Source organism: Aquila chrysaetos, chromosome 7 (genome assembly GCF_900496995.4).
Source record: "Aquila chrysaetos chrysaetos chromosome 7, bAquChr1.4, whole genome shotgun sequence".
NCBI lineage: Eukaryota > Metazoa > Chordata > Aves > Accipitriformes > Accipitridae > Aquila > Aquila chrysaetos.
In genome coordinates, this window is record NC_044010.1 from 42,173,717 (window position 1) to 42,191,500 (window position 17,784).

The following is a 17,784-nucleotide window of genomic DNA, read 5'->3' on the forward strand; positions in this document are numbered from 1 at the left end:
ATTATAGAAGCTAAATTGACATCTACCCGGTAAGCAGTCCTTGCTTATAGGGTAACTTCTTCATTCAAGAAACTGTAACAAACATGTAATTCGCTGAATAGTTTTCAGTTTATATACATGTATGTGTAAATACAAACTTTGAAATCCTTTCCCAATAAGACAGTTTCTAGGGACTTAACTTGCCCAAGTTGGTTTTTTGTTTTTTTGTGGTTTTTTTTTTTTTTTAATTCCCAAATAATAATAAATGCTTTGGACTAGTTGCTGAATTTGAGTGCTGAAGCTGGAATAGGTGCTATTTACTTTTGTGAGAGGCGGAATGTTTTCGCCATCTTTCTTGGGCCATAGGGTTTAACAAAGATACTTCTAGTAAGCAGGATCATCTTTTAAATACAGCTTAAATCTTTGTATTACAGTAGTACAATGAAATAATTTTCACAGTTGGGAAAATAACAGATTATTTGGAGAATCTGTTATGCACTGTGCCTGGTAAAGGAGAACACTGTAGTTCAGTATCTGGATGACTTTCTGGTAGGATTATTTCCGTACTATAAGACATCCTGAATGTAGGAATCTAGAGGTAAGCAGTCATGAAACATGAATGTCCTAATACATGTTACTAATAACAACTGCTTTTTTAAAATTGTATATAAAAAAGTTGGGATCTGCATACATTTTTTTTTTTTACTTCCTAAGCACTCTGTGTGCTCTAGGTTTGCTGTATACTTTAGTAATATTACTTTGTAGAGCAAGTCTAGTAATGGGAGTTTTTTTGTGCTTCGAGCATGAATGGTCTGTGTTCTTCTAAAAGGCTTTTCAGACTAGAGCAGATTTTTTTTCAGAAAGATGAATAATTTATTCTTCAGACCAACTTCAGCAAAATATAAGTAGTAGGAAAATAAGTAGGAAAAATGCAATGACAAAACTGAAAAAGTAATTTCAAGAACTGTAGCTAACATGGATTGAAATTGCCTCAAGAAGGAATATGATTCATAAGATGCACTCGCAACTTCTTTTCATTTAATAAATTTAGAACAAAAGATGTAAAATGTCACTCAGATTCAGAACTCATGCTGTGGAGCCAGTTAGTCTAGCATGGCTTTGAAAACAAAATGGTATGTTTTAGTAAAGTCATTACAAATGAGTGTTAAGCTTTTATTATTGTTCTTCCATTTAAAGAACATTGTATTTTTCTTTTGGACATGATCTCATTTTCATTTACCCTGCCATTTTTGGTGAAAGTAAAATTCTGTACTGATCTAGATAAATGAAACTGAATTTTAGAATTTTGTATCTTTTTCTGCTTCCTCAGTTCCTGTCCTCACTCTTCACAGTTCTCCCTCTATTCACTACCAGAGAAATAAGGAAAGTTCCTGTTCAGGGAAGGTATTCAGACTGTTATTGCTCTTCTGTTTGGCTCAGCACAGGGATAAAGTTCTGAGTAGCACTGATACCAGTGTTAGTCAGAAGTTTCTTGCCTAAATGCCAGTAGCAAATATGAACAGGAATGAGGTGTTGGTATTGGCAAATGATATTTAAACAGATAATAGTTAGGAATTATTGTCATGAGTTTGGATTGTGTAACTGTTTATTGAATTTGCTACTTCATATTTACTGTAAGTGAGTTTAAATGTCTCTAAAGTCAAAGTAACTTTTGCTTGGTGGAGATGTTATATATGTTCATTTTTCTTTCAGCTTACTGATTTATATTAACATTAATTTTGTTCTTTCTGTTTTGAAGATTCCATAATTAAGAAGTTGATATTGTTTTACTGTTTGTCCACCTAAATTTCATGGTATCTTCATACTCCAGTTCTTGCAATGTTTAGACAGAATAGAGCATCCAGCTTTGCTAGCTTTCCCTGAATTCTTTTCTACCTCTTGGCTAAAAGCCTGTCAGTCCAGTGCCAATGTTTGAAGGAATTGCCCTATGAGTGTTTAATTAAAAAAATTTCTACTGCATTTATGAATCTGAAGGCCAAAATTTATCTTCAACACTGCGATCAAACAGATATGAACAAGGAGGAAAAAGATAGATTAATTTACAAATACTGGGTTGAGTTCATGTGAATGCCATTCCATAAATATACTCTTTATCTGTAGGCATCAGCGTGCATTTGATTAGAAGTCAGGACAATGAAATTTAAGAATTACATTTGTGTAGTATTCAGAGGAAAAATTGAGGTTCTTTACCTGACGGTACTTAAATCCATCTGTGTTTTCTCATCCTTGTAATCTAAAGATTTAAATAAACTTTTAAGATGAAGGAATTTATGTAAAATGTATAGAAGCAGAATGCCTTTGGCATGTTGCTTTTGTAAACTGATTTGTTTATTATTGTGTTTTGTCTTGTTGCTTTTTTCCACTTATCCTTCAAGGCCCAACTGTTATTATAAAACTCTTAACAATTAACGTTAAATTGATGAGGCCTGAGAAACTGTCTTCCAGGTAACCTGTTTTCTGGAAGTTCACTCAGGAATTATTTTAGTTGCTGCATACATTGTAATTGCATAAGTGCACCAGTACATAGTTTATAAACTTCCAGATAGTATGTATTGACCTAATCTATTTTTCAATTGGATGTCATTACTGATGATTCATGTGTCTTCATTTTAGGTGATTTAGTGCTTCAAGAATAACAGTAGTGAAATGAATTGCCTTCTGTATATATTTGAACACATCTGTGGGGAGTATCAAGACTATAGTAATTGTACTTTATTTTTCATTATTTCAGAAAAGAGGCATCAGTTGATTGATGGAACTGTTGACTATTTTCTTAACTTCCAAGGTACACAAATGGCTTAGGGAAAGAAGATTAAATTTAAGATACTGTTTCCCTGTACATATAATTTGGGCATGTAAAAGGTGTGAAAAACTGATTAGTGTACTTGTTCAGGACTGGAGTCCTGCTTTGCATAATCCCCAAGGTTCACTAGTGGCTCCGAAGGTCATCTCTGTGTGTTAACACAGCGGGACCAATTCTGCAACAATATCCTTTGGTTTTGCCATTAGAACTGCCATGTATGTAGCAATGTTAATTTGTTCCATCCCTGTGAAACGCTTTTTAACTTGAGTTTGGGTACCCTCAACTCATTTTTGAGAGTTACAGATGAAGCGGCTTGCTTTCATTGTGACTTGGGGTTGGTTGTTGATGTGTTCTGCTCTGTGAACTTTCAATAATTATAAGGCTGGTAGTGTACACCTGGACATGTCAGCATGTCCCTTAGCCTGTGAAAGAAAGAAGTTTTGAAGAATTGCTTTCTTAGTCTCCCATGGCTCAGCAGGAGGTCTTGTCTAGAGCATTTTAGCTGTGTGGTCTGTGCTGTAAGCTCTTGGCTCTCCGAACAACTTGCTTCTCCACCTGCCTGGTGCTGTGGAGCAACATGGGAAGCAAGTATTGTATTCCAGCCAGTCTGTGCCTGCTTAGAGTGGAAAATCTGCAGTCAGTTGTAGGCAGGTCAAGCAGAATAGACGGGACAAAATGCTGGACAATAGGTAGGACAAAATGCTGGGCTCCTAGATACGGCAGTAGTGAATTTTGTGGGTTTGGCTGAAAAATAACAAATTTCCGCAGTAGTGTAACCATAGAATCCAAGGAGTTCTGAATGATTGTGTGTTCATGCTTCTTAAGACAATTATTTCCGGTTTCTTGTAGACTTTTCAAGGCTGTCTGTGTAACTGTGAAGGCTAGAAGCTTCAACTCTTCAAAATGAGAATGGAAATTTCTGTTATCCATTATTTGTGTTTAGAAGAGAACTCTGATAAATTCATAGTTGGCCAATAACTGCCAATTACTTTGAGTGTTAGACCTTTACTCACCACAATTTCAGGAAGTGTTAGAAAACCATCAAAGAAATTATTAATTTAGATTGTTATAAAAGTGTTGTAGAAAAACTTTGTATGTATTGATGGTGGATCTCCAGTCTGCTCACCCATGTTACATTTGAATTTGCATTTGAGGAGAGAAGTGATGCAAAGGCTTTTGCTCATGCAAATGAAATTATTAAAATTATTATCTTCTGTTTCAGATTTTCATATGCTGTCATTGTTATTTCACAGGGGTTTTAACTGCAGGTTATTCTGGTAGGGTGCTCCTGCATTACTGCACTTCATCCCTTGCCTGCTGGGAAAAGGAGAGTTGTCTAGAAACACATAGAGCGTGATTGCTGTCAGGTTTTCTTTGAGAATTCTTGTGGCGGTCTGCTTTTCAGAGTATGATGTTTGTTTGTCATTTACGAAAAATGAGTTTTATAAAAGATCCCCTACTGTGAGTGTAGATATGAAGTTTCAGCTAGCTCGTGTTCTCAGTGGAAGCTTGTTTCCTTTTAAAATAAAAGGGGTCTGCAGCGTTACTGCAGCGGACAGAACTGCATTGTGATTTTACAATGTAAGTTTATTGTAGTATTTCTTAAATCACAGCAGGATAATTCACATATCTCACTGTTCTTTAAACTTGTCTCATTTATCTTGAGAAAGTGTGATGTGACAGATGTAATACTGGATACTAGAATATATCGGATATGACAGAGAACAACCCTTCCTGTAAGCATATGTGTTATTTAATGAATGCTAATGTCAGTTAAGAGCTGTCCACATACAAAGTAGCCAGACAGTCGAGTTGACTTGACCTCTTTTTTTGTTGTGGTGGTGGTTGTTGTTTTGCCTCTTTTCAGAGAAAGGAAGTACTATTTAGAAAGAGGTGAAAAAAGAAAGGTGTGTTTATTAAGTATTCAAAGTAATAAAAAAAAGAAACCACCAAAGCTTTTTTTACCCTAAACCTGACATTTTATATTTCTTTGAAGATGTATGTTCTATGTTCTTGCCTATGAAAACTAAGAGACTTTCTTAGGAAAGATGCAGGAAACTGTTGGAGTTCGTTAGTGCATAAAGGTGTGCATATGTTTGTGCTGGTCTGTTGTACTGCTCTAGACTGCTATTAGAAGTTGAGCTAACCAGTGAAAAACTGACTGGAATACCTATACTATGTGCCACCCAGGTATTCTGGGTTGAGATATACACTGAGGTTGAGATAAGCATAATTTTAATTTGGGACTTTGAGTAGCTAATATATTACTTGAACACCAACTCTGCTGGTATCTGACTTTCATTTCCATTTTTGAAGACAGCACTACATTCTCTGCAGTTATGAATTCAACTGAGTAGTAACGTTGGAAAGGCTTGCGAAGCTTAACAATAATAGATGTGTTACAGGGGCTATGTCACGCACCACCTTCACGCAAAGTCTTTGTGAATCTTTAATCAGAATTCAGCTGCCTTTTGATGACTGCTGTGATCATGAGCCACAAGTGAGAAGAGCATTTGTTGACTCAGACTGTATTTGCCTTCTAGTAGTCCTTGGGTATTGAAGTTCAGATAGAATCTTTTCACTGTTGAATAGAAGAATCCTGAAATGGAAAGAGGGGTTTTTGTCACTAAACATGTCAGTATGAATATAATAGGTGCTTTACAAAAATCTTAGATGGATGCTTATCATAATCCTAAAAAGGACTCTTTAAATTCTGTGTAGCTCTTGTTGTATTTCACAGAAATTGCTCCCAACTTCTTGGATTTGTAACGATGTAAAGAGGAAAGAGTTTAAGGCCTATTACTAGAGGAGTATTTTTGGATAATTGTGCTATTTAGTTTTCCAGTCTGTTATTTCTAGCATGTTGTAAATAAGAGACATGCATGCTTTGCAGTAACTTCAGACTTTTCTACAAACAGTTCAGAATTTCACTGGGAATAAATATGTAACAGTTCCATTTTATGCAGGTCAGATTAATTTAAGTTATGCCTACGTGGTACCACAGTGGGACTGTGTAAAGACCTGAACTAGCACATTCCAGTGAAATGTCATGTAGACATACCCGTGATATGTTAAGTGTTTTAATATTAGAATTTGAGACATGATGATTCCCACTCTTGTGTTTAAGCCTTTGTCTCTCTTGATAGCTAGATCTAAAAAAGTAATACAGTAATTCTTTTACACATGCAGCTGAGGAAGGAGGAAAAGTTGTTGTGACGGCTTGGAAGATAATTGATTGTGTTTCCTTTCTTACAGAAAATGCCAGAAGCCTCAGAAGACCATAATCATTGGAAGGCCTGTTGACTTCCATTTTTTGGTAATCTGGAACATCATCAATCTGGCATGGCGCAGGGCAGTCAACAACTCGATGTGCAGGTACTCCATGATCTCCGACAACGTTTCCCTGAGATACCTGAAGGGGTGGTATCTCAGTGCATGCTTCAGGTATGGTAAAGAGTTTTTAAGAGTTAGTGTATTTTATTTTTGTTGTATGAAAATTCTTTTTAGTAGTATACATAGAGCATAGATTTTCATTCTTCTGGTTTTATTTTGAAAGGGTGGAAGACTCCACTACTTGCATTTTTGTCCTGTCTCTTATATACAAAGATTTTATCATTCTTCGCTTATGCTTGTGGGTTTTTTTTCTGCAGGCTATTCTTCCTTGTCTATGTGACCTGTGACTGTATGCATATAGAGAATAAGGAAAGTGGCTAATGGGATGATTATTGATGCTGGCTACATAAATAACATACATATACTGAAGGAGATTTTAGCAAACAATGACTCATTCTTCCAAGATAAGGAACTGGCCTTAGCTAGGAATCTAAAGGTTTTCTGTCTTCATGGTATCCTTTTGCCACAGCTGTCCAAAGGTTTATTTTTACTTCTCTTCTTCCAAGTCAGGTAGCAGTTCTTTTTTGGTTTGTTTTTTTTGGTTTTGTGTTGTTTTGTTTTGGTTTTGGTTTGGGTTTTTTTTTCCATTTCTTCCTTCCACCTTCATCTAAAATCACAAATTGGAAGTGATAAGAAGTGACAACACATAACCATTTTTCAAAGTCGTGGTTGTCTGGAAATACTTTCCATTAATGGGAAGAGTCAGGAGTGGAATAGAAAACATGGAAGATCTGGTTTAGCCTTGTGTGGCCATTGCTGAGGTGGAACCTAATGTGATAAACTGCTGCATATGAAAGTAGCGAAGCTGTTTTTGCATCTGTCTCTGGCAGAAGAGAAGGTATACTTGTAACTGTGGTTGTAATTTTTGCATTGTGTGTCTTCTAAACCATGCAAATACAAATGAATTGCTTTCAGACAAATTTAAAGCAGGGGAAGCCCTGCAATGTAAAGCTTTACTTACCCTGACAGTCATCTCTTCTGGACTCTTAAGTACATGATCCTTTTGATGAACTATGTTTAAGTCATGGACATCTTTAAACTGATAAAATCAAAGAATCCCTAATGCTGCAGAAGCATATGGTGTTCTATATCTATAATATGGTGTTCTGGATAGCTACTTAACATTACATTGCAAGTATCTGTCTTTTTTTTAAGTGTATAATCTGTTTCCAAACGCACTTTATATTTGTTTTAAGATACATGAGCTGGTTTCCATTAACCTTTTGCAATACATGCTCTAGATTTAAACCAGTGTGAGTTTTAGACCTATCAAAAATTGAAGGTCCTTTGAAATGACGAATATATTCCATACCCCGAGAAAATCAGATTAGGGCCTGTCCTATCTACGTTCTCTCTACCTCCACCCTGAAGTGACCTAAGGAAGATGAGGACTCTCTTTATGAAGTCCTCTTTAGATGGCAAGTGGCTGATGGTAGCGGTTAACTTTTTTGAGACTGCTGTCTTGGCACTGTGGTGCTGGTTATTATTACAAAGTCTGTTTCCCACATGTTCGGGTTTTAAATTTTTCTGTGATACTTCTGGATATTCTCATTAACCATTGGGGTCTAGAAGGGGAGCTTGGAATGAAGGGGAAGTAGTCAAGGAGTAAGAGCCATACGTAATTAAGTGCTGGACTCTTTTTTCATGTTCAATATTAAGTCTTCATCTGAGAACATGCTGAATATGTGTGTTCATCTGATAGTGAAATCATATGAAATTTTGGGAAAGTCATCTTCACTTTAGTATTAAGACTGACTAGGTATCAGTCCTTTAGAAAAGAAATGTAACTGTGACTTATCAACTAATAGATAGGCTGTTGAAAATAGTTATTGCAAGGCCACATGACTATTAATATGTATACAAACTTTGTATAGTGATAGCGTTTAAAATAGTGAAACCATTATTAATGTATATTCCTTAGAATGGTATTCTTAGCATGCTAAGGAATGCAGGGCTGTATGCATGTATATATAAATATGTACACACTTGTTATGGTAAGGAGGTGCTGTGTGTCACAGAAGGTGTACCAGTCTTGAATCACATGTAACCAAGTTAGGATGCTGAAGGCCAGATGTAGTTCAACTTAACTTAAAGTGAAATTATTTTTCTTTAACTACTGTTTAAAAAAACCCTGAACCACAACTGATACAGGCTGTTGTATGAGAAAGTGGCAAGAAAAAAAATAAATCCACAATCTGGAATGCTTTCTAGTGATTTTACTCTTTTGGAAAAGCTATCATTTGTGTCGTTCTTTTAACAAGATTAGATTAAGCTAAAATGAGTGGAGAGGGGAAGAAGGGAAAGGGAATTCCCCATTTCGCTTTTCATTTGATTCATAATTTATTGTCTGTATAGTTTCAGCTGCTGGCACCACAGAACAAGTCAAACATTTACAGGGGTTATTTGGTTTCCTCACTGATGTATGAATGAACCTTTTTTTAGCCTTGAACCTGAATTCTTAAAGGCAGTTGAAATTGCGTCAGAATTGTAAGGTGCTTTATGGAATTGCCAGTACTTTTTCAAGCAATATTTCTTCTGACTTCATTTTCAAGGCACTAAATTCTCTTCTACCAAGAGAAGATGGTTTAAAATGTTGGGCTTTTAAACTTTCAGGTAAAGAGAAATACTCAGGTAAACAGTAAATAAAGATGAAAACAATAAACACTCAGGTAAACATTAAAATGTCATCTGCATTATTCTTTTGACTTCCCAGAGTTTGCAATTTTGATCTAGTTTAATTTGATCTGTGCTGTTACTAGAAGTAGTTAATTGTACATACGTGTTCCTTGCAGAAGATGCCAAGAGTTCTAACCAAACTGTCCCCAAAACTGGACTTGATTTTTTTTTTTTTTTAATATGTCATACTGTAGCTAGTGTTACCATAGCATTTTGCTAGCTGCAATGTGAGTTATGTACTACTTGCATACTATGACTTAGAAGGTGTTACCTTTATTTCAAAATTTGTGTCTTTTGAAACGTTATCCCTAGTTGTGTTCAAGCTAGGCTTGATGGCAGCTTCAGTTGAATGCTTGTTGAATGCTGGCTTTTTCTTTTGCTGTTTGACAATAACAGGTGTCAATTCTTACTCCTAGAACAACAACAACCTAGATGCCTGTTGTCGAGCCCTTGCACAGGAGAGCAACAAATACTTATATATGGAGTACCATAGCCCCGATGACACCAGAATGAATAGAAATAGCCTTTTGCACATTAATCTGGGTATTCATCCTCATACCAGCTATCATGCAGGGGATGGAGCTCAACTTAATGGTGGTCGTACACTGGTACACAGTTCAAGTGATGGACATATTGATCCACAACGCACAGCAGGTAAACAGCTGATATGCTTAGTTCAAGAACCACATTCTGCTCCCGCTGTTGTGGCAGCTTCTCCCAGTTACAATCCATTTTTCATGAATGACCAGAATAGAAATGCAGCTACTCCTCCTCCACAGCCACCTCCACAGCCATCTTCCATACAACCAGGAATGAACACGTCTGCTATGCAAGGCCCTCCTCCCACGTATATGCACATACCTCGGTACAGTACAAATCCCATTACTGTTACAGTATCACAAAACCTCCCCTCTGGACAGAGTGTACCCAGAGCTCTACAAATTCTTCCACAGATTCCAAGCAATCTTTATGGGACTCCTGGCTCTATTTATATAAGACAAACATCTCAAAGTTCTTCAGGACGACAGACTCCTCAGAATACACAGTGGCATTCATCGCCACAGGGCCCAGTTCCACATTATACTCCCCGTCCTCTACCTGTGTATCCACATCAACAGAACTACCAACCTTCTCAGTATTCTCCTAAACAACCCCAGATCCCTCAGTCAGCTTTTCGATCACCACCGGCATCCCAGTGTCCCTCTCCCTTTGGCTCTCCTCAACACCAAGTTCAACCTCCTCAGCTGGGTCATCAGAGTTCACATGTTTTCATGCCTCCTAGTCCTTCAACTGTCCCACCCCATCCATATCAGCAAGCATCCCAGACTTTTCAAAAACAAGGCGGTCACTCTGTATCGTATCTTCCTCCTTTTGCTGGACCTAGTTTATCCAAAGGTTCCATGAATAAAATAGAAATTACAGTTGAGCCACCGCAAAGACCTGGGACTGCAATGAACAGAAGTCCTTCACCAATAAGTAATCAACCATCTCAACGAAACCAGCACTCGCTGTATACAGCCACTACTCCTCCTTCAAGCTCTCCATCAAGAGGTATGTCGGGTCAACCCAAACCTCCATTTAGTGTTAATCCAGTATATATTACCTACACTCAACCAACTGGACCTACAGGTGCACCAACACAGTCTCCTCGGGTAATGGTATCTCAGCCAAACCCAACCATTTTTAAAATCACAGTAGGTCGAGCACCGACTGAGAATCTTTTAAATTTAGTGGACCAAGAAGAGCGTTCTGCAGCACCAGAACCTATTCAGCCTATTTCTGTAATCCCAGGATCTGGAGGAGAAAAAGGAAGCCATAAGTATCAGAGAAGTTCTAGTTCTGGATCAGACGACTATGCTTACACTCAAGGTAAATGTTTCATCCTGCAAATTGTATTATTGTAAAATGCATTTTCAGCTTGATTTTGCTGCTTACTAAGAATTTTTGAACCTGTACAGACAAGAATAGAAATTGCACCAAAAATCATCTAATGAGAGAGTTTGTTCTGATTTTTAAAAAATTTTGCCAAATTTCAGTCTAATACATAAAGAATTTCTGAGGTTCTTAAAGTTGCTATACTTTTGATGTTAGGGGAATTTCTTAAAAGAAAACACTGCAGCCAACAACAGTAGATGGTTTGTTCGTATACTGTGTGTCCAGTTTGTAAATTCTGCATTGAACTGTGTCATAAATTTACATGTGGATTTTACTACTTTTTTTATTTGTTCCATACTTGAATGCTTTATAAAACCTGAAGCACTAACTTCTGCAGGGAATTTGAATCCAATTTACTTGGTTTAGATTGAAGAATATTAAGTGAAAGAGGAGAGGGAGGTAGGATTGCAGCTGAAATTACTTCAGGTGTGCATACAAATAATATTTCTATTTTGAAAGGTATTAAAATAATTATTTTGAAGAACTTAATCAAAAGTTCACTTCTTCCATTTAGAGTTTTCAAAGAGGAGGAAGAGATTGGCAGATGAATTTTAGGATGTGCGTTCTGCTGCATTGGGATAGAACGTAGTTAGTCTTAATGCCGTGTATAAATGAAGAATAAAGTAATTTAGTAAGGAAAAAAAAAAAAGGTGAAATTTAACCTTTAGCTGAAAACTGCTTTTCTCAGAGTAATCTGCTTTATAGATTTGAAACATTTAAAATTGAGCAAATGAATCAGTCTGCAAGCATTCAAACCAATCATTTGGGGTAATGACAGAATGATAATCAGCAGCAATTATTTAAAGAATGTGCTTTGTTTCTGGATTTGCATTTGGAAAAGAGACTCTATTCCTCCGTTGCTCCTTCTAGCCTTCCTTTCACTTTAGATAGCTGAAATAATGGTCATAAAGCTGACCTGTAGTTCTTGATTTCATATTTCACTTTGTGTCTTTTGAGCTATTCTAACTCATCAACAAAGAGCTGTAGACCTGGTAGACCCAATTAGAAATGTTACTTGGAGAGAACGAACTCTATAGTAGGTCTGTAACTCTTAGGCCATATGCTTTGTTTGGTAGCATTCCTATTACAGCTTCGTTAAAGATTTTCAGTTACGTGAGAAAACTGTAAGTAGCTTCACATAACTGAGAAAGACATACTTTGAAATGCTTAAATCTGGTTTTGCCTTTGTATCTTTCACTAGATTTGTGTATTTGGAAAACAAAATCAAACTAGTTAGTATATGCTTTTTGGGGCATCTGCTTTTGTGGCAATACCTACCACAGCTGGGACTTTATTACAGCCTTTGGTATTGCTGCACTCTGAACTCTTGATAGGAATAAATTGTAGAATAATAGACGTTATATTCTTTACTACCACAAAGGAGTCCTAAAGAAAAGTATATTTAACAGCTTAATACGGGGAACAAGTTTATTTAATTTTCTTCTGAATATGAACCACTGTGAAAAGTGTTACCAAAAATCCATTCTGGTGTCTGTACTTTCACTGTTTCTTTGTAGTGTGAGTCATGTTTGATGAGTTGTACTACAGTATAATGTGAAGCTATGTAATATAATCATATCAGATGTTAAGTTGGAGGAGTCTCACAAAGACAAGGTTTGATAGTACTTAGTGGAAAATCATACAGCCTGGTATGTGTACTTTTTCTTTTCCCTTTAAATTTTGCGATCTCTTACTCTACTTGGATGAGTTATGCTACCTCAAAAAGTAGAGAACAGTTTTGTTCAGTAATACTGGTGCCTGTATTATAAAAACATCTGATGTTATTCTTGGATAGGATTTTCAGTGTTTATTCTTCGGCCGTGAATTGGTGGATCCATACAAAATCCAAACTATAGTGCTACATTTTTGCACAGAATGCTGACAACTGATAAAAAACACTGTCATTTTTATGCTCCTGACTGTTACTTTTTTTTCGTCCTCCTCCAGTAAGCTATGTCATATTGTTGCTTATTTTTCTAACTTTTTTAGCTAGTATGCAAATGTTCTTGAAATATTATGTGGTTTTTTTCTTTGCCTGTGTTGGATAGGGCTGAAGAAAAGGGCAGGTGCTAGCTGGTGCTTTGTATGAAATAGCATTTTGCAGATTCTACAATGTCTTCATACATTTGAACAGTTCGCTGGAACATTGTTATATGAGCAGTGTGCTTGTTTGAATACCCACAGCAAATTTCTTTTATTTTTCTCTGTCCTAGTAGACTTTAATCAGGTAAAACCAGACAGATCAGAAAATGCTAAGCATCACACTGATTAACTTGGCCAGTTTTGCATCATGATGAAATACTGAGGAAATGCTTTTCCTGCAGAAACTGAGTATTATTTTCTAGCTAGTCAAAATTCTTTCTTTGGCTGCTCTGGGAGCCCAACATCAGCTTGTGACTGAGAGTCATAAATTTCAGTACTGTGACAAAAATAAGAGAGAATGATTAACAGCAGAGAGATATTAGAGGATAGTGAATCGGCTGTATTGTAGAATTAAAGACTCTGAAACACCTGAGCTGCCCCCACTTTTTATTTTCTGGATTCTCTGGCCTGTTTTATTGAAGTTCTATAGTTTTGCTTTTGAGCACTGGGGAACTTACAGTATTGAGAATTACGGTACTTTCTCTGAAAAGCTGAGACTACTTTAAGTTATTTTAGCATAACCTATTATAGCAGTGAAAAAAACAATTCAGTACTGACATTTGGCTGATGTCTCAAGGCTAGTGTGTCAGCTGCTCTTGAGCAGCAGATATGAAGTGTGTGCTACCTTCTGATCTTACCTCTGGTATTTAATTTTATTTTTTTTTTGTCAGTACAGTATTAATAGAACTAGGTTGCTGTTTCATCCTGAGAAGCTGTCTCCTTGTACAGGTGCCTTTGTATTTTTGAGACGAGAAAGACCAAATGCAAAAAAAGAAGCTTTGACCAAAATGGTAATATCAACTTCGAGTTACTGTCTAAAATGTGTTTTTATTCTGGAAGAACTTTGTTCTAAATTGTAGTTCATTTGGCATGAAAGCATCTTCACACTGATATTTGGCTGCATGTTTATGATCACTTTTTTTTTTCCAGAAAGGTCACTCATGAATCTTATGCATAAGTTAAGAATTCAGTTTTCCAGGTTTTTGTGTGCTAGTAACTATTTCTTTTGTGTAAAACATTAGCCTTGCTGTTACATCAACGAGCAAGGATGGAGAGATTAGCAAAGGAACTGAAGCTTGAGAAAGAAGAGCTCGAACGCCTGAAAGCTGAAGTCAATGGTATGGAGCATGATCTAATGCAGAGGCGGCTTCGAAGAGTTAGCTGTACAACTGCAATTCCAACAGTAAGCAATTTGTTAGTATTTTAATTCAAGATACAAATTTATTTTTTATGTTTCCATGGACTGAAGTATTCTACAGAAAAATATTTTGGGGTATAAAATCTTCAATCTTTGGAGATGATTTTCTTGTAAGTTCTTGGCTTGTCATAAGCCAGCTCTTATAATTTAAGAGGCAGATATGTGTCCAGCTTTCTTAGTGTTCGCAACAGAATTTCTGAGACTTTTATACATGTGCTTTTCTGGACTACAGAACTGAATAGATAGTTACTTTCCTAACGACCTATAAAAGTGTATGTCCAAATCTATTTAAAGAGCCTGAGCCATACACAGCTTGGTGTTCATGCAGCAGTGTTAATTTTTTTTTTTTATTTTATTTTTTTTAAAAAAAGTCTTTGTTGTATTGAGGTATTTTGTTGTTTGAGTAGTTGTACCTCATAGACAATCGTGTGCCAGGTAACTTTTCAGTGGTGGTGTTGGCTCAAATAGTTGGCACCTCTCTCTCCTCTTTTCCTTGTTGATTCTTCCTATCTGTGTGACTTCCACCTGCAAGTGACTCTAGCCCAAACATCTGTATGGCTCTGATAGGAGAATTCATCTGACTGAAAAATAACTTCCACTTTGTGCAATTGTTAGCCACATCAGTTCAGACTTACTGTGTTGACATAAACAATGCACACAGATGTAGGCTGGAATACAGAGTAGGGGCTGTTAGTGGCTTAACTAGTATGGCTGCTGTATGTCTTGCCTGTCTCAGGGCAGCATTTGGCAGGTATGTTCCTGGTAGGAATAGAGAGACGCTGTCTGAGTGTGCAGGGATGAGGTTAGGAAAGCCAGAGTCCAGCTGGAGTTGAATCTGGCACAGGATGTCAAAGACAAAAAGAAGGGCTTCCATTAGTACATAGGTGACAAAAGGAAGGCTAGTGAAAATGTGGGCCCATTGCTCAATGAGATGGGGGACCTGGTTACATAGGACATGGAAAATGCTGAGCTACTGACTGCTGCCTTTGCCTCAGTCTTTATGGGCCCTCAGGAATCCCGAGTCCCAGAGACCCCAGGAACAGTCTGGAACAAGGAAGGTATACCCTTGGTGGAAGAGGATCAGGTCAGGGAATACTTAAGCAAAGTGGACATGCATGAGTTCCTGGTCCTCAATGGGATGCACCCACAAGTGCTGAGGGAGCTGGCAGATGTCGTTGCAAGGTCACTCTAGATAATCTTTGATTGATTATGGTGTTTGGGAGAAGTGCCTGAAGACTAGAGAAGAGCAGATGTCACTCCTGTCTTCAAGAACGAGGACCCAGAGAACTACAGGCTCGTCAGCCTCACCTTGATCCCTGGGAAAGTGATGGAGCAGCTAATTCTGGAGCCCATTTCCAGGCACATGAAGGACAAGAAACTGATCAGCAGTTGTCAGCATGGATTCACCAAGGGGAAGTCAAGCTTGACCAATTTTATAAACTTCTAGGATGAAAAGACTGCCCTGGTAGATGGGGGGAGAGCAGTGGTTATTGTCTACGTAGACTTCAGTAAGGCTTTCAACATTGTCTCCTGTAAGATCTTCATAGAGAAGCTGAAGTATGGGCTGGATGAGCAGACAGTGAGGTGGATTGAAAACTGGCTGAACAGCCAGGCCAAGACTGTGGTAATCAGTGGCACAAAGTCTGGTTGGAGGCCAGTAACTAGCAGTGTACCGCAGGGGTCACTACTGGGTCTGATGCAGTTTAACATCTTCCTTAATGATCTGGGTGATGGGGCAGAGTGTGCCCTCAGCCAGCTTGCTGATGACACAAAACTGGGAGAGTTGTGCTCCCATTCAGAGGGACCTCAGCGTGCTGGAGAAATGGGCTGGCAGGAACCTCATGCCATTCAGCAAGGGGAAGTATCAGGTCCTGCGCTTGGGGAGGAACAACCCCATGCATCAGTACAAGCTGGGGGTTGGCCAGCTGGAAAGCAATTTTGCAGAAAAGGCCCTGGTGGTCCTAGTGGCGACCAAGCTGAAAATGGGCCAGCAATGTGGCAAAGAAGGCTAATGATAACCTGGGCTGCATTAGGAGTGTTGCCAGCAAGGGGAGAGGGGTTACCCTTCCCCTTTTTTCAGCACTGGTGAGGCCACACTTGGAGTATGGTGTCCAGGAGAGGGCTTCCCAGTACAAGAGAGAGACGTCGTCATACTGGAGAGTCCAGTGGACGGTCACAAAGATGATTAAGCATCTCTCCTGCGAGGACAGGCTGAGAGAGCTAGGACTGTTCAGGCTGGAGAAGAGAAGGCTCGGAGGGGATCTTATCAACGTATCAAATACCTGAAGGGAGGGTGCAAAGATGACAGAACCAGGCCATTTCTACTGGTGCCCAGTGACAGGACCAGAGGCAGTGGGCACAAACTGAAACACAGGAGGGTCCCTCTGAACATCAGGAACAACTTTATTACTATGTGGTTGACTGAGCACTGGCACAGGTTGCCCAGGGAGGTTGTGGAGTCTTTATCTTTGGAGATACTCAAAAGCTGTCTGCCATCTGGGCAGAGGGTTTGGACCAGATGACCTCCAGAGGTCCCTTCCAACTTCAGACATGCTGTGATTTTTGTGACTCTGTCTGTGATGCCACAATGTATCCTGGAATAAGACAGTTATTCCTACATATGTGTTAATAATCACTGCTGCTAGCATTAAGAACGCTTTGTATTCCAGTAACTTAGGGTTTCTTAATGATATGCAAATATATGGACTTAAATAACTGATTATTCTGTTAAGAATAATTACTGTCTTGAAGCATTGAACGATATAAATATACAGGGCTAGAAGGTTTGGCATGTTGGAGCTCCTTGGGGTGATGCAAATAAATAAAATTCAGACCTTATGTGGTCACAATCAAGTAATAATTAATGTGAGCTGCAGCTCATATTGTTTCCTGATCATCTTGATGTAAACTCACATAGTAAGTCATCAATTTATACAGAATTTCATAAGGTGTATGGTTTTATAAACTTGAGCTCAGCTATGTCTTCTTACTAATGAATTTTACTATTAAGTAACTTGTTCATTTTTGTTGGTTTGGTTTGTTTTCCTCCTGAAATGCAAATAGAAGAATGTTTTTTTGAGGGAATAAATTGGGTAGGGGGAAAAGGACAGACAGTGGAATCTTGGTTATTTTTTTCTGTGCCTTATCTATACTCCAGTTTCTCATAAAGCTGTTGACAAAGATATAGCAATGTTATTTCTATGTCAGATAGGATGCTGACTTTCCCACAGTTACTATTTTGGGTTGTTTCTTTCTAGCCTGAGGAAATGACCAGATTGAGAAGCGTCAACAGACAGCTCCAGATAAATGTTGACTGTACACTGAAAGAAGTTGATCTCCTTCAATCTAGAGGTATAGAATTGATAGGTTTTTTTAAAAACATAATTTAGATATGGGTGGGAGTGTTGATCCGCTTGAGGGTAGGAAGGCTCTACAGCGGGATCTGGAAAGGCTGGATCAATGGGCCGAGGCCAAGTGTATGAGATTCAACAAGGCCAAGTGCCAGGTCCTGCACTTGGGTCACAACAACCCCATGCGGCGCTACAGGCTTGGGGAAGAGCGGCTGGAAAGCTGCCCGGCAGAAAAAGACCTGGGGGTGTTGGTCGACAGCCGGCTGAATATGAGCCAGCAGTGTGCC

General features: G+C 38.2%; 1 protein-coding gene across 7 annotated transcripts in view; it reads left to right on the forward strand.

The window, feature by feature from the left end:
• TAB3 (TGF-beta activated kinase 1 (MAP3K7) binding protein 3) overlaps positions 1-17,784 on the forward strand; it is a 48,695-nt gene that overhangs the window by 21,960 nt on the left and 8,951 nt on the right. For 2 of the 7 annotated variants that reach the window (XM_030019825.2, XM_041124798.1), the window contains exons 2-5: positions 6,059-6,247; positions 9,289-10,741; positions 13,972-14,132; positions 17,405-17,498. In XM_030019825.2, coding sequence (XP_029875685.1) covers positions 6,146-6,247; positions 9,289-10,741; positions 13,972-14,132; positions 17,405-17,498 — 1,810 coding nt within the window. In that variant the 5' untranslated portion in view covers positions 6,059-6,145. Of the gene's footprint in view, positions 1-6,058; positions 6,248-9,268; positions 10,742-13,678; positions 13,943-13,971; positions 14,133-17,404; positions 17,499-17,784 lie in introns of those variants that run through there. The other 5 variants (XM_030019826.2, XM_041124800.1, XM_030019827.2 and 2 more) reach the window with 5 other exon arrangements.